Source organism: Oreochromis aureus, linkage group 16 (genome assembly GCF_013358895.1).
Source record: "Oreochromis aureus strain Israel breed Guangdong linkage group 16, ZZ_aureus, whole genome shotgun sequence".
Classification (NCBI taxonomy): Eukaryota; Metazoa; Chordata; class Actinopteri; order Cichliformes; family Cichlidae; genus Oreochromis; species Oreochromis aureus.
In genome coordinates, this window is record NC_052957.1 from 20,983,968 (window position 1) to 21,008,578 (window position 24,611).

General features: G+C 39.5%; 2 protein-coding genes across 2 annotated transcripts in view; both read left to right on the plus strand.

Annotated features, from left to right (window-relative positions):
* The first annotated feature begins 1,255 nt into the window (after positions 1 to 1,255).
* On the plus strand, positions 1,256 to 4,151 carry creg2 (cellular repressor of E1A-stimulated genes 2). Its single transcript, XM_031734605.2, has 4 exons — positions 1,256 to 1,740; positions 2,570 to 2,739; positions 3,545 to 3,658; positions 3,751 to 4,151. The coding sequence occupies exons 1-4, from the start codon at positions 1,324 to 1,326 to the stop codon at positions 3,890 to 3,892; spliced, it is 843 nt and encodes a 280-aa protein (XP_031590465.2). The 5' UTR covers positions 1,256 to 1,323; the 3' UTR covers positions 3,893 to 4,151.
* Positions 4,152 to 5,027: 876 nt separating this feature from the next.
* Positions 5,028 to 24,611, plus strand: part of mgat4a (alpha-1,3-mannosyl-glycoprotein 4-beta-N-acetylglucosaminyltransferase A) — a 33,382-nt gene continuing 13,798 nt past the window's right edge. Inside the window, exons 1-3 of the mRNA XM_031734535.2 lie at positions 5,028 to 5,995; positions 19,697 to 19,864; positions 21,621 to 21,761. Of these exons, the coding sequence (XP_031590395.2) occupies positions 5,902 to 5,995; positions 19,697 to 19,864; positions 21,621 to 21,761 (403 nt within the window). The 5' untranslated portion in view covers positions 5,028 to 5,901. The remainder of the gene's footprint in view (positions 5,996 to 19,696; positions 19,865 to 21,620; positions 21,762 to 24,611) is intronic.

Consider the following 24,611-nt stretch of genomic DNA (forward strand, 5'->3'; position numbering starts at 1 on the left):
TAAGATCAACATAAAATACACAATAACATAATAATAACAGCAGCCAGATGCCTCTGGAGTATGTTTACATTGTTGTAATATGAAAGATCTGAGAGCTTCTTCCACCCCAGGCTTCAGTTTTGATTGAAAACAGTTGAGAAATAGATTTGAATGGGTGATAGGAAAGGAGGGAGGATAGAAGAATAGTCTGCTCATTCACCTTGACATAAACAGATCAAAATGTTCAGTTTGACTCAGTAACAGCTCAACAGCTTCCAAACCAAAATGAACAATCTTGGACTCTATGGACAGGAGACACCTGGAACAGTTAGGGAGATATCCCCATCACCAGACTGGTGATTTTAAACAGCTTTCAGCTTATTAGAACTATTTATTACAGAGTAAATAAGACTGATTCTAAAAATCAACCATATTTGAGCCGACATACATTCTGCAGGACAGCAGCTTGATTTTGACCTATTTCACCATGGCAACCTTCAAAAAAATGACAAAAGGGGTTTCAGTGATGAACACATCAGTCCATAAACATGGACCTGTAGGGCGGAAACTGTTTAATGTATGGCTCAGTCAAACTCAATGTACATTGAATGTACAGTAAAAGTATTTGGACCAATGAATGTACTACTAAGCCTTTATTTTTTTAACCAGCTGCTTATACTTTGGCGGAAAAAGTGACTCATATACAATAATGGATGCACAGCTGATGGCAAATCTTATGATATCTGTCATTTGTTTCTTGAGATGTGAGATACTCAGGAAATACACTGCATGAGAGAGTGAAAACTCCAAAAAAAAGTAATACAAAAACAAAAGCTAAACCTTTAGGTTAAATCAAAACACCACCTACATATTATTATTATTATTATTATTATTATTATTATTATTATTATTATTATTATAAACAGTTTATTGTCTTCTTTTACTAACAAATTCTCATTATTATTGCTTTTAATCATATTTTTTTCTTGCGTGGCTATGTGTCCTTATAAGATGCTGTATAAATAAAAGTTGTGCTGCATGATCGTTATATGACTTTTACACAGTCTCTGTGGGACTAACAGGCCACACATGAGTTATATGCCACTAGAATTAAACACAAATACATAGTATGCAGTAGTTACTCGGTTATTTAGCACCTTCTCTGCAATCCCTTCTGCTGAGCGTTGATTGTAAAATTGCCTTATGGTGAATCAGCAGGGGTCGCTGTGGAAATTGCTCTCTGTGGCGAAGTATCCCCGTGTTATGAAAGCACACACGTGAGTTTGTAAACAAGAGAGAGAGAGCGAGAGTGGAGGAGGACGGCCATTCTCCCAGCTCAGTAATATGAGGCCTTCTTACTTTCCTTTGGCGCTGTTTGCCAACATCCTGTATCTGTGTGAGAGCTACACCCTCAGGAGCTCCGTGTCCTGGGTGGTGTCCTCCAACGATGTGGTGGAGGACGGGGACTTGTCGGAGGAGGTCGCCCCGGCGCTGCTGGTGGACAGTGCGGGGCTGTGGAAGCAGGCGTATCCGTCCTCCAACGTCCTCGGAGACAGCGTGGAGAGCCCCGGAGAGCTGGTCAAGCCCGAGGGCGACAGCGCCGCACAGCTTTCCTCTCGCCTGTTTTCATATCGGTTAGAGAAGGTGAAGAAGTCCGCCAGCAGCACTCCTCCCCCGCACCAAGACACAGCCAAGACTGCCAGATACATATCTCATTACAGTGACTGGGGGTACCTGGCCACCATTTCCACTCAAGACAAGGTAACGCACACAGAGTGGATAGTGGTCCCGGTTCAGGATTTCTTTGCGCATTTAAGCTTAATGGGACAAGCTGAGGAACACGCCCATGTTCTCACCATAATATGAAAAAGATACCCTTCTACCTTTGTGCGTGGACCCTTTGATTTTACACGAAACACGATCAGCTTTTTAAATACACTAATGAAGATCTGAAACAAATTCACCAGTGAAAATCAAAAGCATATGCAGGAAATCACACCAAGTCACAAGTCCTGAAAATAGCCTTAAAAAAAATCTCCTTACGCAAGACCAGAACAGATCAACCCGAAGTGCCTTTTGGGATACACCCTGCGTATGTAATGTAAACTTAATTGAGAAATAGCTTCAGTCTGATGGGCGAAGCTCTGCGTGGATGGGTGTCCTTCTCCAGCTTCTCCCATCTCAACAAACGAGCTCCATCTGTTTGTGCTAACTATTTTAAAATGGAGCTCATGAATTTGCTGTTGCACTAAAACCTCTTCCGGAGTGACCTCAAATATCAACAAAGCTGAAGGCATAGCTGTTCTGTCAAGCTTTTGGAAACTGCTGATTTCTGGAACTGATTGGTTGTCATTGGGCTATTTCATGTAAACATTTCATTATTTTTTTAGGATCACGTTTATTTCATTTTAGTGTAATTTTATTGGTTTTATACACTAAAATTTACTTACTTAAAACAAGCACAAAGGATCTGTGTTGCTTAAAACCTATTCCTTTATATATGCATAAAAATATAAGTTTCTATATACTGTAAAAATATAGCACTTAATTTTATTTGTGTGTGTGTGTGTGTGTGTGTGTGTGTGTACAGATCAAAGGTCTTCCTTTTGGAAACATCTTCTCAGTGAGTGATGGACCACTGGACAACAGCACTGGAGTCATCTATTTTTATGTGACTCCAATGGACAACACTGTGGCAGACCTGAAAAGCAACCCGTATGCTTCTCTCACCTTCTCAGAGGCTGAGGGGGAATTCTGCAGGTAGTCTAAATGTTGTTCTGTGGGGGGAAAAACACCCGTCTATCTGATTATTGATAGACAGGTGACATCTTGCCAGATGCTCTTAGGTGTTGATTTAGACACAGAGGGGATTGGCTTTTTTCACTCACAGCCTCTACACTGGCACTTGATAATCGTACTGCAGAGTCTATGCAGTCTTTAAAGTCCCATATTAAAGCTCACTTTTTTTTACCTTGGCTGTTAATTTCAGTTAACTTTGAGTCCCATTAGGTATTCTTGTGTTGTTGCTTCTGTCAGTTTGTTTTTAGTCACATTTTATTGTATTTGTTTTATTGATCGCAGTTTTTATCTTGTTTGCATTTGTAAAGCACATTGGTCAACCTTGTCACTTTTAAATGTGCTGTAGAAATAAAATTGACATTATTGTTCATTTAATAAAACACAAAGTGAAATAAGAGTTTTAGATATGAAAGAAGCTTTCTTAAAAACACTCTAATTACTTCAAGAGAAAGATCATGGATGACAGAGGAGGATGGAGAGGTATAGAGTGAGATGGAGGCAGATGATTTGCTGTGATGACCCTTAAAGAGCACAGCTGAAAAAAGATGTTTTGAGCTTCAAACAATTTCCACAAACTAGTTGACACAGTAATCTTGGAGATTTTGGGACAGTTCGTTTGTTTGGTCTAACCTCAGCTAAATCACTGGTGCAGCTTTCTGAAACACTACATACAGCTGTGTGTCTTGCAATGTTGAATGCTCTCCTGTTAATTGTGTGTGTGTGTGTGTGTGTGTGTGTGTGTGTGTGTGTGTGTGTTCTTTTTAAGGCAAATGGTGTATGATCCAGAGGATCCCAGATGTGCTCGACTCACGCTCACGGGCAAGATGGTGGAGGTGGCCCCGGAGGAGCTTGCTTTTGCAAAGGAGGCAGTGTTCTCAAGGTAACAGAGCATGTAGAAGATGTATTTTCCTTAGGGAAACACCATTTGGCATGCGTAACATGTATCCTGATATTTTGCACAATGTTTTAAAGGCATCCTGTTATGGCAAAGTGGCCAGTGGGACACAAGTGGTTCTTCATGAAGCTGGAGTTGATTCAGATCTGGCTGCAAGACTGGGTCGGGGGTACAACGCTCATTCCGCTGGAGGACTACTTTAAAGCTACTCCTTTCTGAGAATATCCCTCCGCTTGCAAAAATGCTGTCTGCCCCACAGATATCACTCCAGTAAGGTGTTCACAAATTCACAAAGCAGAATGTGCAAAGAATGTTTTACATCTTGTTTAAAATCCTGTTTCAATTCATCTGTGAGGCGGGGGTTGTTCTTCACGCCTACATTTTCTCTTCTTTCATATCTTTGTTTGTCACACAAGATCAGTTACTTGTGTTTGATGCGTGAATGTATTTATAGTCAATAAATGACTTGAACTCCTCACATCTGTGAATGTAATTTGTATGAAACACAGATTATTTGTTGATTGCGTCTTCGGTTCACATTAAGATGCATTTTTTTAAAGAAATAAAATTAATATTGTACATAATATTTAAAGTAAATATAAATTTGGTGTCTATTGTTAGTATTAACTGATTCACACTCCTGAACTTGTCATTTTTCATTTTTAAACACAAATATGGTAGATTGTGTTATTAACAACAGAACATAGAAAACAAATCAAATGTTTAAATTGAGATATTTTACTGCTGCATGAAAAATGCCAACTCATTTTGAGTTTGACAGCAACTTGTCTCAAAAAACATTGGGCAGCTATTTTTTGCACAGTTAAACCCTTTTAAACTTCATATTCGAATATGAATATGCTTCCTGTAGTTTAAGTCTTATCATTTGCTTGCATTATGTTCTGCGTTGAGAGGGTGCCAGCTGATAGCAGAGATCGTGCATAGAAATACAAGTTGAAGTTGTGGGCACTAGATGGTGCGCTTAATACGTGTTGGGGGAAAAATAGCCGCTTGGTGCAAAAAGCAGAAGTTTGACATTATAGAGGTTTCTAGTGATTTCACAAGAATTTCCACGCCAATAATTAAGGTGTGCTGGTTTATTTTATTTTATTTTTTTAATTTCATCTATAGTGGGGGGTTTGAAACTTAAAGATGATTGTGTTAAAGTTGGAGTGAGAATTGAACAGATTTTTTTTTTCAGGTGCAGCAATAATAGTTTTAAACAAACAAAGATATGAAAATAGCAGTCCTTTAATACACCTGGAATGACTGCATGCTCGTCCCGTCGTGAGTTGCACCCACTGTTGTCGACCACAACCGTGAGTCCGGTGAGTGCTTTATTTTGAAAGTTCTTACCGGAAGCCCAGTTCGCTACCTTATAGGGCACGTTAATTTCCCTAAAAAAGCACCCAAGTAAGACCGGTTTATTTATATAATATGTAAAAAAAAATCATTTGCGCTTTAATTATTTTAGGGGTTGTGTTAATTGAGGTGTAGAACTCCTCCGCGATAGTCAGCGCAGAATGAGCCCCCTGTCCGCTTTGCTTTAGTTTACCCGGCTGGTTTCAACTTAGTGTTAGCTCGTCGGCTAAGTAGCTAACAGACGTTCTGTCGCAGTATGCGGGTCGACCAGCGGTGACGGTTAAAACTTGGTTGTTTTGTGGAAGAGGCTCGGTGAGTTAGCCGCACTCTACCGTGTTTTTTGCGTATGTTTTAACCCTGCTCTCCGTTGAACGTGATTCGAGGCGTAGCCTTTAGGACACCGTCAGAGACCCACCAGCCTATCCCGGACGATCACCAGTCACACTGTTGAGATGACATCTACTTGTAACTTGTAGCTTAACGGCTGGCTTTAAAAACACTATGGATTGTATTGGCAACTAGTTCGTTCTTTTTAAACCCACAATGTAAGCTATCTTGTCTCACAAACAAAGTAGCTGACTGGTAACTGATAGGCTAGGTTAGCGCATATTTTATTTTTAGTCACGCGAACAACGAAAAGAGAAGACGCTCCGAGTCTGAGGCTACAGCAGCAGCGCAGAAGTCGGTGTTCACCCTCCCCGTTAAGCGGAGCGTTTTTACGGGTTGAAGCACCCTATGCCTGTGCCTACGCCCGTCTCCACATCCTGAAGCCAGAGAGAGAGAGGGAGAGACGGAGGGAGGGAGGGAGGCAGTGGCAGCTCCGGGGTCCCCGACACTCAGCCGAGGAGAGGCATCGCTGAAATGAGATGAGGCTCAGAAATGGAACTGTGGCCACTGCACTTATCTTCTTCACGTCTTTCCTTAGTCTCTCCTGGTATACAGCGTGGCAGAATGGCAAAGGTAAGTTGGACATTTATGTCATCTCCGCGCCCCCCCCTCCCCCCCAAAAAAATGTCAGAAGGATCGACGGTCTCTAGACGAGGCCTGGTTAACAAGCTGGCAGGCAGAAAGCTGAAGCATGACCAGCAAGCAGTATGTCGTAAGACACAGCAGGTGAAGTCATCCATCCCGTGAAACCAGTATCAACGTGTTAATGCGTAATAACCCGTGTTATCGCTATAATACATGGATGGAGTTCCTTTGTTTTAAGCGTTATTGTGCCTCATCTCCTGTCCCAGTTAATCATACCCAAAGTGCTGTTTCCAGCCATCCTCAGTAACTTAGGGATAATCTAGTTTGCCCCTGCCAGGCAAAACCTCTAGATAATTACGCCATTCAGTAACATTAGGATTTCTGCATACACGTCTTCAGTGACTCTCATCTGAGCATTACATGTCCTGTCAGGCATCTGTGCTTGGGCTTATTGCACAAGTGCCAGCTGTGGCTGTGTTACAGTACACTGCTGAGTGGCTGAGTGCTTACTTTCCAGTGTGGTGTGGGCAGGAATATGGGCCTTGGTCTTGTTACCAGCAGGGTGTAAATAATTGCAGACCATATATAAATTCCAAGCAAGGGATTCAGGATGTGATTACTGTGGAGCTTATCAGCTTGATGAAATGTTTTCCTTTAAATGGAGCAGGCTCAGACTGGTCTGGTGACTATATGAAAGTGGGCGTATGTGGGGGTAGAGGTTATGAGATGATGCCACCATAAATGTTGCACCTGTTGATACAGTTAGTAAGTCTGTATAGGATATAGCTATGGCAGGTCAGTCTGTTCAATTTGACAGTTGTCACAAGCCAACAAAATTATAATACTGGCTACTGGTCTTAATCCTTAACATGTATTGTGGCTCACAATGTAGATGATGTGCTCACCTGTACAACTTAAAAACCATTAACGTTTCCATTAAAATACAGTGCATGTGTCCAACCATGGTTATCCAGTAGCAAGTGTATGAGAAAATTTGTTATTTTAAATATGACTTCACACTTGTCCACAAACCATCTCCACATCTCATCCCTGTGAAGACAATATCTCAGCTGCTCTGTGAGGATATTTCCTCAAGTTTGGCAGAAATAGTCACTTGGATGCATGGATGAAGTGATTAAATCTTTGTGCTCTGACAGAATAAAATCATGAAGTAACAACTGTTTATACCAAAAGGTCACCTTTAATTTGACATAGTCATACCCTGCATGAATACTTATCTGGACATTATACAACGGCGTAACTCAGGAAGAGAAAGGTAGACTGTAAATAAATGTAACCTGGGGTATGTTTAATTTGTTCAAACTTAAAATAATTTTTTTTGTTTCTCAATTGGCTAAAATAACAGAAAGATGCATAGATTTATTTTAGATAGTTAAAAATAGTTTTAGTTAAAAGGACGTTTTTCCTTCCCATTATCACCAACTGCTTACATTTAGGTGTTTGTCTGATTGTTGGAGTTTCACTTTCTATTTGTTATTCCAGGATTTTTACTGTACAATGAAAAGCGACTTGAGGCAACCTTTGCTGTGATTTGGTGCTATATAAATAAAATTGAATTGAATTAAACTCCTGAATAACTATTTTGAGCCTGGTAAATCTGTGATTGCTGCCAATAGTCTTCAATTGTAGCACTGAAATTGTGGTAATTGAATATATGGTTGTAAGCCAGGTATGTTTTAGAATATGTAGCTTCCTTGCAGCAACACTCAAATCTAAAAATTTTTATACTGTTATTGCGACAACTAAGTGTTCACACTGGGCTTTATTTGTGAAGCTTGCAAACACCTGCAAGGAATTTGACTTTTATGTTACTCACAATAAAATCACTCCCTAATTGTAGACATATAATTAGAACAAGAACTAAAAAGCTCAGCAAAGTTAGTTCAGGTGATTGTTCCTGTTTCAGATATTAAAATTTTAATATCCTGTTACAGTCAACGTCTGTAATGAAACAGAAAAATACAGATGTAAAACTGCAACCTGTCTGGCAAGTTGAGCTGATAGTTCTGTTTTTCCTAGAGTCTTGTGGTAACGGAAATCCAAACAATGCTCAGTATGGAGTTATTATAACATAGATTTAACCTTGTCCTAGACCTTGTCCTAGAAGGAGAAGAACCGGTGTCACTAGCAGCATTTAAAACTCTATGCTCAAAACAAGGATCCTAAAAATGAACTGAGCTGTTATGAGTTTTATTACCAGCGCTTGTGACTTTCTTTGTGTGAAAACATCTTTGTAGATGAGGGCTACACAGAAGGAAGCAGTAATGCTGCTATTTAAAGAAAAATGCTTTGAGCTGAAAGATCTCAACATGCCAGAGCTTAAAGGATCCCTGTGGAGCATTTGACCTCTGTGCTTTTTTTCTTCTGCTTCTGAGTGGCTCCCTGTTTTTGTTTGTCACATGCACGAGCATGAGTGTGTATGTGCAAGACCTCTCATGCACAGCGTCAAATACAATCCTACCAACAGTGTCACACAGGTCCACTCATCTGTGGTTGCAGGAAGATGCCAGGAATGTGCCAACAAAGGCTGGGAAAAACAAGATTGCCAGCTAATAGACGTGCATGTAAACGGATGTTGGTTTCTAAAATTTATTTGTGCCGTGGTGGTCTGGGATTTGTGTGTTTGCTTGCAGTTTTGTATATGAAACAAGCTCTTCTTTATGCTTTGTGGGCAAATTGGCCTTTAATGTGATTGTGCTTTTATTATTTGGAGCATTCCTTTCCTAAATGCTGTCTTTGTGTTGAAGTTTTGTTTATGTCTGCATATGCTAAGCTACAGTGCAATGACAAATGATAATGAAATAGAGAAAAAAAAAGGCATTTTTTAAAGAAAATTAGCGGGGACTTTGTTGTTTGTGTGCATATGTCTCTCGCGTTCTATCTATTGTTAAAAACACCAAACTGTGGGAGTGGGATGGATGAAAGCCATTTAGTTAGATTTAATAAAAAGAAATTGTAATTGAAAGCTATACAGCACTTACATGTACACTTAGGCTATGTTCACACTGCAGGTCTTAATGCTTAATTCCGATTTTTTGATCAAATCTGATTTTTTTGTCTGCTTGTTCACACTACAAATAAAATGTGACAGCAAACGTGCTCTAGTGTGAACCCTCAAAGCGGCCTGCATGCGCAAAAGAAGACGTCACACACAACACGCTCTGTTTAGACCCTGACCAAACAGTATTGTTTGACTGATGGCCCTTAATATAAAGACTTGTTTCGGACTTTACATTTCCCAATTTTGCTTGAAGTAATAAAGTTATTTTGTTATTTACATATGGCCTAATAATTATCCTTATTGCTGTTTTAGAGAGGAGCGGTGCTTCAAAGGATAGTTGCAGATTTCTGTCAGAATCTGCAGATTATACAGTACAAATAAAATGTTCACGTTTCTCCAATGTTGTCTTCCAAACAGTTTCACTAACATCTACACTGGATGGCCAGGAAGCGTTCACGATGTCTTCTCCGGCGCTGATAATTGGCGTCTGTCTTGTGTCAGTGACGTAAAAGACGGATTTAATGCGACATGACCGATCAAACAGCAGTCACTTTCTAAAACATCAGATATGTATCGGATTCAGTACCACATTCGAAAGTGACCCAGATCGGATTTGAAAATATCGGATTTGTGCTGTTCACACTGTCATACCATGATTGGATATGGGTCGCATAGGGTCAAAAAAATCGGATTTGATGCGCTTTCGCCTGCAGTGTGAACATAGCCTTAGATTTGTTATTTTCAGAAAGTGATCTAATTACTCAGGCTGCCTTTTTCTAACTGTGTAATATTTATCAGATCTGTTCCTATAGTGCATTTCATAATATTAATTCTCTTGATTAGTGTGTGGCTTTTACATGTGTCTTTACGTATTTTATCTTGTGTTTTACTGGCTCATGGCCTCTGTGCGTTTTCTTATTTTAACATGCGATGCTTTAGCACAGATTGCTTTTCTGTTTTTTAATCAAATTTTTTATATTATATTATTTCTTACTGTGGGAATAGATGGCTTTTCTTAACTCTGGCCAATGTGAGCATTTCTAGTGTTGGACATGAACTCAGGCAGTGAATAATTTTAAAAATGTAAATGTTCAAAACCTCTTTGAGTAGGTGTTTTTCAGTGGACTTGGTTGTATAGATAAATATTTGTAGCTCAAAGAGCATTTTCTTTATTGGAGTAGAAAGATTACCTATCAGTTGTTTTTTTTCTTTTTTTTGCATTAACCTTTGCTTCTGATAGCCTGTTCTGTTGCTGGTCGCTTGACTGCTGTGAATGAGCTCTGCGCCAGTCAGCTGTCCAAACACTCTACGGTGAATGACTCTCCAGAATGTGTACTTCTCTGTCAGTCTCCTTCTTTCCCTATTGAGAAGCTGCTCTCTAGTATCTCTTTGGTTATATCTCAAGTAGATCAAAACAACAAGAACAAGCTAGATAAATACGAATAATATAGGTGAGCTTTGAGTTGGTTGCTCAAACAGTATGGTGAGGTCGTCTCTTTTTGTGGCAATGAGGAAGCGCTTATCAACATTTCTGTGTGTTTCCTCACAATGAGCATGTCATTTGTTCCAACTGGCAATAGCATTGCCAATTTAAGACCCTTTGTTTTTTTTCATTTATCAAATATTAACACTGTGCTGAGTGTTATCATAAACGGTTAAGGCTTTGCAAATACATGTTGTTTTCTTTCCATTTCCTTTCCATATACGTATGCATATTTTTTCCCGATAGCAAAGTTCACAAACATTAATAACAACCCTGTTTGTCACCAACCGTAGATACCATCATTGTGATTGCCCCTACATGTTGCTTTAAACGTTTTATTTTTCCATTTAGTATTTTTTCTTTCCTTCAGGCATAGTCAAATCAAGTGGTTGGCCTTTGTATTCAAAAACTTTCCATTTAGGGTGTTTATACAGTTCAATGCAGTTTTAAATACTGTTTAAAATCCTACTGATTTCTGTAGTGTTTAATTAATTCTGCTTGGAATATCCATGGAGAAAAAAAATACGACTGGTTTTTATAGTCTTTATAACTTTGTCTTGCATTTCATTCCTATCATTCATTCTTGTACTACGTGACAGCAGTCTCCTTGTGTTAAGACATCACATGAGGAACTTTAAAAGCCATCTTAAAGAATCATCTGATCAGTGTTGTTCTCTTTGAAAGAAGTTGAGTCTTGGCTGCGTTTACACAGTTAAAGTTACAAAAATGATGTGTTGCAGATGTTTTGAAAGTACTCAGTGTTTAATGCAGTTGTTTAGGACTTAGCCTGTAATTTTGACACTAGAATAGTGACGGTTTTGTGCTTATAGTTTAAGCAGATTTGCTATTCAGTTTCATGCACAAAACACCCTTTACTTTTGGAAATGTCACTTCCTCCTTGCCTTCCCTGAGTGCATTCCCCTCCCTTCCTCATTGTTTAAAGGCATGACTTCTTCAATCATTGCATCAGTCCAAACACAATGGGACAAAAATAGCTTGTGCTAAAGGAGAAAAAAGCAGGCAGATTCTATAAGGTGGGCTAGCGATATAGTTTATTAGTTTGAATGTGAGAAGATACGGCTTGCACATTTTGGTTCTTGTTTGTGATATCTCGCTGTGTGTGCGTGTGTGTTTGCTTTTTGGCTTTTGGACTTTGTGAGGTAGGGCAGTCTGCCAGACAAAAGTAGCCTGGAAGTAAGAAGAGTACAAAGACTAAATCTTAAAAGAGAGAGGAGAAAAGCCTGAGGTGGGCTTTTATTATGGAGAGAAAGGCAGATAGTGCTGACATAGCAGAGAAACAGTAAGATGTTTTATTTTTTACATTTTTTTGTGTGGAAAGTAGAGTGTTTCTTGGGCTCTTTTTTCGGTTGAGCATACAACTAAAAAAATTCTTTTTCATATGAATTTCAGCCCTTTTTTTTTTTTTTTTTTTTTAAAACCACTAACACAGGAAAATGCAAAAAACCCCAAAAAACAACCCAAAAAACAAACAGGAAATACACACATTACCTTGTGCCTTTTAATCAAATATAGCTGTGTTAAACCTTTATCAAGATCTTAAAACAGGCTTTTATATTTCTGAGGTACATGATGTTGCATTTTTTAGATAATGACAATCGGGGATATGCAATAACTATAACATACATGTACATGTGTTTCCAAAATAGGTTTTTGATTTGCTTGAACGATATTCGTGATGTGAGAACGTTTGCTGTTAAAAGGAAGGAGGCGGTTAGATTTTTCCGTCTAAGCTCCCTCCTTGTCCTTGAATTTACTGTGTTGTGTTTTGTGCATGTTGAGCTATTCTGCTTTTGTAATTTAAGCGTTGAGCTCACCCTCACAAACACGACTGGAATCTGTTATCACGGGCAAACCAGATCAATAGTTTTACTTGGCTTTCTGATTTGTATTGATTAATTTTTAGATCAAGTACAATACAAAATATGTGCAAACTTGAAAGATCTTTTGAATGTTGTTGTTTTAAAGGACTGCAGTGTTTTCTACAGTTGTCTTGATATCTTTCCACTTCACCCTGTAGTCCTCGATTACTGGTCAGACTACTTTATCAGATGCATTATAATATAAAATGCCCATTATCATTTACCATAGCCAAAGGGTGTGTTTTCAGACTAAATCTTTTGCAGTGCCAAGCTCGTTTATTGTCATGTAGACTGAAGCACTGAATCTTAACATTTGAGAAGAGGTTCCAGTAAACATTTGCTTGAAAAATGAATTGATTAGACAGCAGAGTGTTTTATGTTAGTCAACTAATCTGTATATCAACACATTCTTTCAGCCCCCCAAAAAAGCTTTTAATGGACTTGAAGCTCCAAGTCCCAATGGATATCATTAAAAAATTGATTGGACACGTCTCTGAAAGTGGAGTTTCCAAAAAAGAGCGCTAGCCTTGGCTGAACGTAGCCTTACAGCAGCCAAGAGGAGGCAGAGGAGTGGAAGTGAGCTGAGTAAGGCTGTGCTCTGAGTTCAACGCTGTCAGACAGCACGATCTTCCATTAAGAGACACGACCGGCTGCCTGAGTTTGTCATGACTTGAAGCACAATGGAGGGAGAACAGTGGGTGGAGGTCAGGAGCAACCATGAGGCCATGGTGAGGAAGCGGAATTGAAAATATGGGTGGGAAAGTTGCCAAGGGGGCAAACGTTTGTCTGGCTTTTCACACGCTAATTCCCTACAACTTTTTTTCCCCTTTCAATATTACATTTTAGTGAGGTGAAATGGGCTGTGGTATTAAAAAAACACTCGCACCAAAAGGATTAAAGCTGTGCCTTCTTTTTGTCTTCTAACTATAGGAAACCGTTCAGGGAGTATCACTTCCCTACTCAAGGCTCGACTTGCAGGTCTTGTCAGAAAAATACTGCATAAAATCAATACTACAACTTTGTGTTTATGTGTGCACTATTTTTTTGTGTGGCATTGTCCTTGCTTTTTCTGTGTGAAGGTAAATGTTGGACAGTCTCGGTTGTTGTGTTCTTGGGCAAGACACTTCACCCATTGCCTACTGGTGGTGGTCCGAGGGCCCGGTGTCTGTCAGTACGCCCCAGGGTGGCTGTGGCTACAATGTAGCTTGCAATTACCTGTGTGTGAATGGGTGGGTGACTGGATATGTAAAGTGCTTTGGGGTCCTTAGGGACTAGTAAAGCGCTATTCAAATACAGGCCGTTTACCATTTATCTTATTGGATACAACGGGTGTTGACAGTTTAAATTTTAGGGGATAATTTGAAGTTGAATAAAAAGTAATACATTACAGTACTTGTTATTGCAAAACTCACTGCATGGCTAAACGTTAACAGTATTATGAGATTATGAGTGAAATATTGTGATAATATCATGTCGTGCGGTGTCTGGTGAGTCCCACCACATCACTGTTCAGATCTGGCTAAGTCCTTTGTCTTGCACACAGCAGCTGCAGTGTAGAACCACATGGCTGACAGGTGCACCACTGCAGGGGCTTCATACATGCATAATGCATGTAGACAAGCTTTTCCCAAACTAAACAAGTTTAAAGACTCTTCAGTTTGTTATGGTTGTTGGTTGTATAGCAAAATATGAATGAAAGCTGAAGTGCTTTTAAGGTAAATTAGCAACTGTGAAGAGACTGAATGGCCTGTGGGATGCTGCCCTTGGTTTTGCAGCATATGCGGTTGCCTATAATTGTACGCTACTATGTGTTTGGTATGGCACTGGTATACTAATGGTATACTGGTTATTCAGCATTTTTTATTGCACGTAAGTTCATAAGGGTTATACTTTCAAGGGAACTTTTGTTTTGTAGGAAGCAGTTCCAGTGAAAACGGTTGATGGATGAAGCCATTTTAACGACTTTGGACAAGGCCAGACATGTTCACAATACTGGCAGCACTCCATGTTTAGACCAGGAAGGTGATTGGATAAAGCATGTTGAAGGCAACACATTTCACCTACTTGCTAGCAATACATGCGTCTAACTATTAGCTGTGTTATTTGCACCTCGACACAATCTATCATCACAGTTTTTGTGCTAGGGAGCTGTCAGTGTTATCTAATCTCAGGTACTGACGTGTCGGGTAAAGGTTGTGATTTTGTATATAAAAATGGCTTAGTTTTGAACATTAGTAGCATGGAAGTTGCTTTTGTACCTTTGCTCCACAACCAGATTTGTTTCCATTTCATTGGAAAGGGTTATATCTCTAGACTGCAGAAAATAAATCCAAACCATTACTATAGTGGGATATTGTGATATGTGTATGTGGTGTGGGGGTCTAACTGCACACACATGTGTAACTGTGTTAAATTACCCTTTAAACACAATTTCCTCTTAACAGCTGGTGTAGAATCATCCTCTAGCTGAGCTTGTATTTTGAGCAGAACGATTCACAATAAGCCTTTCAGTATTTCACTGAGTCAGTTTCCACAGTTTCAAAAGCTCCTTTTATCAGGACAGAGATTATCCTGTGTATGGATTTCTTGATTATTCCTTTATACATGATTGGTGTTATTAATTGCTGAACTGGGCTGCTGTGCCTTTCACAGTAAAAATATGCTTTAACAGGTGCATCTACATATAATGCACTGCAGTTCTCGTACTGGTGTGGACACAAACTGGACAGTCTCCTCATCAGCACTCCCGAATTCGCTGTCGGCAGCATACATCAGCAAGGGAAAATCAGGTCAAGGACAGCATCACTGTGAGGGCTTTTGATGAGCTAATAGAGAGGCTGATAAAACTCTTTAACACTGCGGTGAGCTCAGGGATGGATTTTTGTGAAGTGTTTCTCAGCACTAAGATCATCCTTGCCCTCACTTAAACTGATATATGCAGAAGTTCTCTCTCTTCCTCATGAGTTTAGTCAGATGCTTAAATTACTGATGTCAAGATGAGTAACAGCGCTGTCACAATAAATTCAACAATTATCATGTCATGACTGTGACTCGCTAAGTGCTGCTAAACATTGTTTCCAAAAGAGAGTGTTGAGTTTTAAAAAAAGAAACATAATGAGCTGCAACCTTGATGTAACTACTGATATTCTTTAATTAAACTGTAGTTATTCCTACAGATCCAACAGTATGTTCCTCTATCTTGGTTAAAAAAGGTTTAAAATTTTTGCTGCTTAACATTTTCTTTACTTAACTTCTTAAACCCCATGTGGTTTAACAGGATGTTATTTAAATATAGTTGTCAGAATTTCAGCTTAAAGCTCACAAAAATGATTTTTATGACCATCAAACACAGCTAAAGAAACAAATAACTAAAGTAGCAGGTAAACAAATTCCCCAAATGGGTGTAAACACAAAGCACAAGTCCCCTGTTCGCTTGAAGGCATGCACGCAGACAAGCGATGCCGCTGCTTTCTGAGGTTTCATCACGCTCCAACCAAAACACACTGAACCAACAGCAAAAGGAGACCAACTCTTCACAATTGAAAAAGCGTAACATGAATTCTGTCCTGCCTCAAAATTGTTATTTTTTTTGCCTTGTTTGCTTGTTTACGTATTTGAAGCATTACTCACTAAACTACTGCTGTGTACAGTGTTGCCTCCAAAAAGAGAGGCTATTTTCTGTTACCTAAGAAATTTCAGCTTTCACAGGTGGTGTTGAATTGCAAAATGCTTAGCTACATTATTAAAACCTCTGTAATTTTGCTCTGTTTCACTTCAGCAGCATCAGTGTTTCCACAGATAATGCCCATGTGTTGATTTGTAGTTTTCATGAGTTTACTTTGTGTTCCTTTGACACAATGGCACCTGCTGTGAAGCTTACACCTCTTATGAAGTCTCACAAGTGTTAGCTTTACTTTGATACCAAGATGGTTTACACACTTTGTAATTGCTGAAAAATACTCAATTAATTTTATGCATATCATTTTCAAGCAGAAAGACCCTTGGGGCTTAAAAGGACAACTCATCACAGAGCATGGTTGTAAAAATTTGCAGCGCTGTCAGTTTTGGTGTGAAGTTTGAAGTCTGAACTGTCTTTTCTCTTTTAATTCATTTTAACACAGGGTCCTTTTTGTGTGTCTGTCTGTGAATGTGAGGGCTTGATTGAGTTAGTTTTAAAGAGTAGTTGCCAAATTTACGTCCACCTACGATTCATCCAGTATTTCTCATTAAAAAATAATATAAACCAAGCAGAGGAATCTAGGATGACAAATCAAGACAATATCTCACAGGAGAACAACATATATGGAAACTGGCAAAGAGAGAGAGAGGGAGGTGATAAGGATAAGAGAATGAAAGCAAATAAAGGCCAGTAAAAGATACTGAAATATGAAAAAAAAAACTGTATCAAAACAGGAGGCAGCAATAAGAAAACAGAAAAAGGAGATATTATTTAGTTCTCAGGCAGAGCGCCCTACCCCCACTACCCATGATGCATGATGCTAGAGAGCAGAGAGGAATAATGAGATTTTATAGCTATACTCCAGACCCAGGTAGGTCTAATTATTTAATGCATCTTGTGCACGCGTCCTTCATCCAAAGGCTGTGTAGCATGGCTGTGTCAACCATGAACCCTGTAGACCATTTGACTGGTAAAAAATTTAAGTCCTTTCTATAGATCAGGCAACATTTTTGTGTGAAGTCAGGGCTAAGTTTTCTTTAACAGTAGTGAGATGTGTAATGAAATGTCGAGAGGCTTGTGTGAAAACTTCCTGGCGTACTTATGCATTACCTACTAGGTAATGTACTTCCAAATTAAAAAAGACCCATAGTTTTACCATCTAATACATCTGTGGATGAATAGTCCAGTTAAATAGAAACCCTATCCATACCTTGTCCCCCTTTCTGAGGTATTTGGTGTATCTTTTGTCTTTGCACTGTGGGATTACAGGTGTGGTTTCACCTCAGCAGCCCTGGAGTCCTCCAGTCAAAGAACTGATGTGAAGATGAAAGTCTTGTTTTAGTTTGAAGCTGCCCTATTCAGGAGTATTGGACCAAATGACAGCATCTGTCTGTGTGTCTTAGAGATCAACATTCAGGAGGAACAACATGGTTCTGTGCAATAGAGTAGCCAGGCCAGAGTGGATGGACAATAGCTCAGTGAGAGAGAGCGATGGAAAGGGAAAGATAAAGGCAGGGGGTTTTCTTTTTTCTTGAAAGGGCACGCTAAACCTATGAGAAGAAGAAGATCAGAGACTAGCCGACACACACACACACACACACACACACACACACACACACACAAACATGTTGGGTGTTGCTATCCTTTGACATAATGCTTTCCCTACTTGCTTACCCTAACCATTACCCTAGACCTAACCATAACCGAAAAATAACCCTGACACTAAAACCACAGTTTGAGTCTGAAAAATGCCTTCAAACTTGTGGGGACCTGGATTTTGGTCGCTGTGAGGCACAAGTATAGTCAATTTCAGATTTTTGGTCCCTACCAAGAAAGGAAAAACCGGTGTACACGCACACACGCGCCAGATATTTTCTTTGTAGCCTCCCTGTAACCTTATACATTTTGAAACAAAGTAAAGTCTTTACTGCTGCTTATACCGACTATAGGACTTGCATTGATCAGTATAAATGTAGATGTTAACCAACAGACAACTAAGGGTGTTTGCAGACTGATTAACTTGGTTAACTCTGTGCTTTAGTCTGATTGCAAAGTAGGAGGCATTTGAGCTAGAGAGAAACCTGAAAGTCAAGCTGGTGCAGAGTAAGCTATTGTACTGTGACTTCTGTATAATGTGGTCTCAGTGCAGTTTGCGGTGGACTCTGAAGTCTTCCTACACACCACTCAATTTCATTTGTTTTCTGAAAGCAAATGGACTGTTGTGTGCTGTTTGTGGGTGGCTCAAGAAGGGATCTGATGGATCACTTTCAGAGATGTTGATGCAAATCTTTTGTTAGTTCTAAAAAAGCAGATGGCAGTGTTATCAAACCAGAATATAAATATAATTTAAAAAACAGTAAACCTTAAAATACAGACTGTCCTGCAGACAGTCAACTAGAATTGGATTTTCAGACACGGGTCCTGACGGTTTTCTCTTAATGCAAGGTGACATCACCACAACAGTCCAAGTAGAGCATTACCTGTCAGTCTGCATTACATCATTTCATACGTACGTCATTTGTTAAAAAAGTCTTTGTGACTCTGAAGATTATCAGAGGTATGGCTCACATGAACACAGATTCTGGTTAAAACTCTGAGGCTTTGTCAGTGTTGTATCAAGAATTTTTCTTACAGACAGCTGTTCCCGTTTCCTTTCCAGCTTCTTGTTTCAAACTCCTACACACACCACTCAAAGTCTGCCCCATGATGAATGATTAGAAAGACAGTTCTGTTCAGCTTTTCACAGTAAATTACCTCTAAACTTTCATGAGTAAGCATGGGGGTATTTCCAGTAATGGCGTGATCATGTGTTGGCCACAGATTTGAAAGCTGGGTTCTTTTGCAAGTTCTTTAGGTCCTTGCACCATCAGAGCAAGCTTTTTTTTTTCTTTTTTTTTTGTTTGGTGGTGTCTCTTTTCCTTCCTCTTGAAACTTAAATCGACCTCTTAACCTGTTTGGTAAACCAATTCAGAAAATGATCAGATTAGATTTGTCTTGACTGGTCAACTTAAAGGTTTTATGTCTGTATCTACGCACATATATTCAGTTATTATTAACAAGCTTACCTCCTTGGTATAGGAATTGATGCCTGGGATCAGCATTTACTCATTTTTAGCATTAGCATGTAGTCTGTGCAGATGCTTTCAAAGAGTGGAAGTTGTGTTAGCAGCATAACAGCTGTTTCTGTCCTGGATGCAGTTTGCCCTTTACCATCGCACTTTCGTTCTTTTGTGCAATAAAAATTAATGTCCATATTAACGCTGTAGAATGCGCCACTATTTTCCAACACACAAACTAAAATAACCTGATTTTAAGTGCGAGTGCAAGAAGCGATAAGCAGGATTGATAGGTGGGCAGGTTAATAATTCCAAGAAATTAGATTACTAGGGACTGGTTCTCTTCCAGAACCGGTTTTTGATTCCCATCTTTATTACCTTTAAAAGTTGTACATTAACCTCAGGTTAATGTGCTGTTAATATTTACGATAAGCCTAATTTTAAATCCCAAGTCATGTAAAGTAACAGATATCAGCCTTGAGGAATAATGATTAAATTAGTGAAAAATTCATTACATTTGTGTATATTCTCACTTGCTAATGTGTCCTACTTTTTTCCCCTTCATATAGAGAAGCTGATAGCGTACCAACGGGAGTTCCACGCTTTGAAAGAGCGCCTTCGTGTGGCAGAGCACAGGACGCTGCAGCGTTCGTCGGAGCTCAACAACATTCTCGAGCAGTTCAGACGCGCCATTGCTGAAACTAACAGCAGCAAAGATGCCCTCACAAACTTCTCAGGTAACAGATACGTGCAAACAGAAGTAACTGTTTTTACTCATCAACATCCGGCTGTGCTTTCAGTCATTTGCGTGCAACAGATGTAGAAACAGAAGTCTTTCTGTGTAATTTTTGGAAAATTTATCTGCTCTGCATCTGCTGCTGATCATGTTAAGCTTAAAATATCCACCTCTTTTAGATGTTATGTGTGATTAAAGTGCTGTGGGAAAGTACCTTTCTTTGCCTAGCTCTAGACTATTGAATGTCTCCACTCTTCAGACTAGTCTTAATAAAACCCCAGAAATTAAAAAAACAAAAACAAAAACAAAAACTCCTGCTCTTCTTGAACACCACTAGTGTTAAGCAGGTTGGTGTTGTTAACTTTTATACTGAATCACACCTGTTTCAAACGCCAGTGCCTGCTTGTGTTTTTGTACCTCGATGCATGGCGACTGAACAAAAATGGGTAACATATTGAATTTTTACGTTAGTGCCACTTCACGCCCAAGCAAAACCAGCTTGTTGGCGTGGCTTTGCATCAGTTTCGACCCCAAGTGACTTTAGATTCATGGGCATGTGTTGGTTTCCTGTCATAAGTTAGTGGAAATTTAATTTCCTCACTGATAGAAAGCTGTTAGACTAAAGTAATGTCAGACTAAAAATAGAAACTGAGTGCGACATGTTAAATATTCTGAGACCAGGCTGTACCTTTTCTAAGAGGTACTTCATTTGTAAAATTTTCCTTGATCAAATTCAGTTAGACAGACTCAACTCTCAAAACCACCAGGTGGGTTTAAAATCTAGGTGGGTGAAAGACAGCAGTCACACGAAGAGATGCAATCATGTTGCTTTTTTTATTTAGTTAAGTAAGTAAGTGAAATTTGTTTATGAAACACATTTATACGTGGAAAAAAATCTGTCCAAAGGTGCCTTACAAAAGAATAAAAAGTGAATAACATACAAGATTACAAATAAAAACATGTCTGTGAAGGTTCTCAGTCATCCAGGTCATCGTAGTCAAAGGAGTTTGCAAAGAAAAGCGTCTGGACTTCTTTAAGTTGCTTGAAGACGTTTCACCTCTCATCCGAGAAGCTTCTTCAGTTCTAAGGTCAAATGGCCAAGAGTCCCAGATTTAAACCCAGTGGGAGTATCCCCAAGGAGGGGACAAAGGACCCCTGGTGATCCTCTAATCACATGCGCCCAGGTGTGAAAGCGGGTGTGGGACCTAATCAGCCAGGGTTTCGGGTGAGCCCATTGTGAAACCTGGCCCCACCTTGTCATGTGAATTCCTGAGGTCAGATGGCCCAGGATGTGAGTGGGCGTTAAGGCGTCTGGGGAGGGAACTCAAAACTGGATTATAGATGGCAGACTGTCTGCCAGACTGTCTGCCATAAAAACATGGCTCAAATACAAAATAAAACAACATGGTCAACAGATTATGAACCCAAGAATGCCATAAAATACAAGTAGGTCTTTAACCTAGATTTAAAGATGTCTTTGGAGAATTTGCAGCTTTGTCGGTAATCCACATCAAAGTCATTTATTCTGAAGAGACGACGCTTCTGTTGCATTTTTTTTTTCAGTCATTAAAGTGATTGTAATGGCAGAGATATGCTATCGAAGACGATCAAAATAAGGGATGACATACTCCCATCTCCCATCAAGAATATCATTGTTACATGATCTGTGTGTTAACAGTTGGGTCATGTCCCTTAAATGTTTCATGAAAATGAGGTAGAGCGCTTCACTTCATGTGTTTCTCTGTGCTTGTTTTCAGATGAGACACAGAAACTCCTGAAGGAGTTAGCAAACAGGAAACCTCTTCAGGTGCCAAATATCTACCACCATCTGCCTCACCTCCTCAACAATGAGGGCAGCCTGCACCCTGCAGTGCAGGTTGGTCTTGGCCGAACTGGAGGTGAGAAGTGTATACCCACACTGCAGATTCAGTTTAACGTTCCTAATTTACAAGGCTTTCTGTTTGTTTTGTTTTGTTTTTTCTTTGTGATGTGCATTGCGTGCTCATCCTGCATAAGCACGGCAAACCCTCTAGAGATCCTCATTACACCAGAGAGAAAATCAAGTCTCAACAAGTTTTCACTCTTTGACTAGTTCACAACAAGTACCCATCTGGACTGAGCTATGCAAAACACTATTTGCACAGTTGGAGATAATTGTAGTCCGTGTTTGTTTTTTTTGTAGTCTGACCATTTAGATTTAAATAATTTCACTTTTCACATCGCCCTCCTTTGTTTCTGACTTATTTCTTCACTTGCTTACGCATTTTTCCTGTTTACTTGTATAAGCCACCCACGCTACTTTATTACATACATTCTGGGTTCTTATGAAAGAGCTTTAGAACAGTGTGAAGATGGTAATCAATAAACATGCCTGTGTGTATCAGCCCTACCCGCATGTGTGTCTGTCTGTGTACAAGGCGGATGAGTAGGAACTGGAAAATTGTTGTTACTGTTTCACTTTTACTTATCTTTTTACTTTGGCTTTGTAAGTGTGATAGGTGGCGTGAACTTTCAGCCTGAGTGCCAAAGAGTTCAAATGACGTTTCCACATTGCAGTTGATAGCTGGACAAACATAGATGTAAGACATTTTAAAGGAAAACAAAACAGGGACAACTTGGAGAAATAGGTTTCTTCTCTCTGGCTGCCTGCTTATTTACACCTCAGTGGTTAAGTAGTGGAAGGTATGGTGGCACATAAGCACAAAGCTGATGGAACTCTAGTAGTAGATTAAAACTTACAAAATAAACTAAAGCCATATGTTCCTGGATGCTAAGGCTACAGGAGAAAAGTTTAAAGCTGTTTTAATCTGCGTCCTTCCGCTGGTGAGAAGGTGACCCTTAAATCCCAAGTGTGTGGTTAGTCAAATAAAGCACATGTTACATAACAACGTACTACATTAAAGAAAAAACTGCAAATTCTGATGTTGCCATATCTTGGTTGTTACCACTCCATCTGATGTTTTCACAGATTGTGTATGTTACCTGCATTTTGGCTTTCTTTTAGACATGAGCCTTCCCACTGATAATGCTGAGTTTGTTTCTGCCTGCTATCATCCTGTCACCAACTTTCCCTCCTAAAGTGCTGTCAGTTGTTTTCACTGGAATGCACAAACGAGCTGGAGGTGTTGCTGCTGGGAAGTAGTCGTTGATCTGTACGGTTGGTGGGTCACAGAGACAAATGCCTCTACACAGACTTTCTGCCCCTCCACTAATCATGCATGTCATATAGCATACTTGGCTGGCTGCTGACAAGTTTTGTGTCATGATACCAACAATGCCTTTAATACCCCTTTTTCTCTTAGTTTGTTATTTTTAATCTATCTTAGCTTTTTTTAACCTTTCCTTTTGTTTCTTTGCTGCTCTAAGCATATCTGACATTGGGATAATTATAGCTATGGAAATTAGGACACGACACTGAGCGAGGATGAGAGGGAACCTCTGAGACCTATATGATTGGAGTGAGACCTGCCTGAAACCCCTTCAGACAAAAGTCAACAAGAGTGTTACTGTAAAAGCAGCTGTGCCGGGTCACACATATGTAGCCTTTAGCAAGTCATCTGCTTGTCATCTTGTGCCGTTACACAATGACTACTTTGTCCGTTGCCAAGCAACATCAGTTATACACTAGCATTTGTTTCTGCTGACCATCTATTTAACATGTCACAGGCTACACTTGAAGACCTCTTTTCATCCTTTTTTTCCAGAAGGAGAAATTTCTTACAGTGATCTTTGTTGCTGCTCGATTGTTGATCATAGGAAGTTATGTGTTCCTCTTAGCACACACACTGTTGTTTTCTTCGTCACAACTGGAAGAAACAAAAAGTAAAATAAATTACCTCGAGGGCTAAACGTAACTTGCTTCACAGGTCTCTCCGATACTGTTTGACGCTGCCTTGCTTGTCTCTGCAAACTAGGGATGATGCAACAAAATGCTGAACCGATACTAGACAAACCACATCTTTGCATGTTTTATTCTTTGCTCTTTTGCCTGGATTACATTTTCATTTAAACCATGTAAAGCAGTGGTAAATATTATGTCTGTGTTCAGTGGCTGTAGCTGGGATCTTAGTTCATTAAACAACACAAAACCAGTTAATTTAGTGTTAGCTCTAAAGATTTTTAACATCCTGTCATTTCTGCTTCAGTCATATCCACTTTTACACGGAGGACTGGGGTTCAGCCAAAGTCCTTCTAAAGAGCACATCCTGTCACTTGAAACGTCTTCAGGCAGTTATTTTGAAGCATTATCTAAATTAGCCGATGAAAAAAACCCAGTTCAGGGCGTTTGCAGATTGTGATGTGTGAAGTGTTAAAAAAGTTTGTTTTTTTGTGTGATTGGATTGGATTTAAGCTCAGAAATCTTTGAGTGCCATGTTTCCCTCTTATGTGTCAGAAATCCTGTGCTTTGCACTTTTAAAGGCGGAACAATTTTAAGAGAATTTCAGTAGTATGCATATTTTTTGGGAAAAACTGCTTAGCCTATAATACTTCACCACCTGAGAACAGCATTGCCAGTTAGTGACATGTTTCCATGGTAACCACACTTCATTTGAGAAGAGCCAAGCACCGATAAACAATATTAAAAAAATATATACCTGAATACTTTAAACGAAATGTTATCATTGGTGGATCTCGAGAGCTTGAGTATGTGTCCAGCAATGTCATGTTGCTTTGCATTGTGGGATATTTGAGCTGATGTCGTGTTCTGTGCTTGCATGCTCTTAAGTGCTTCCAGCATTTTTGCATAC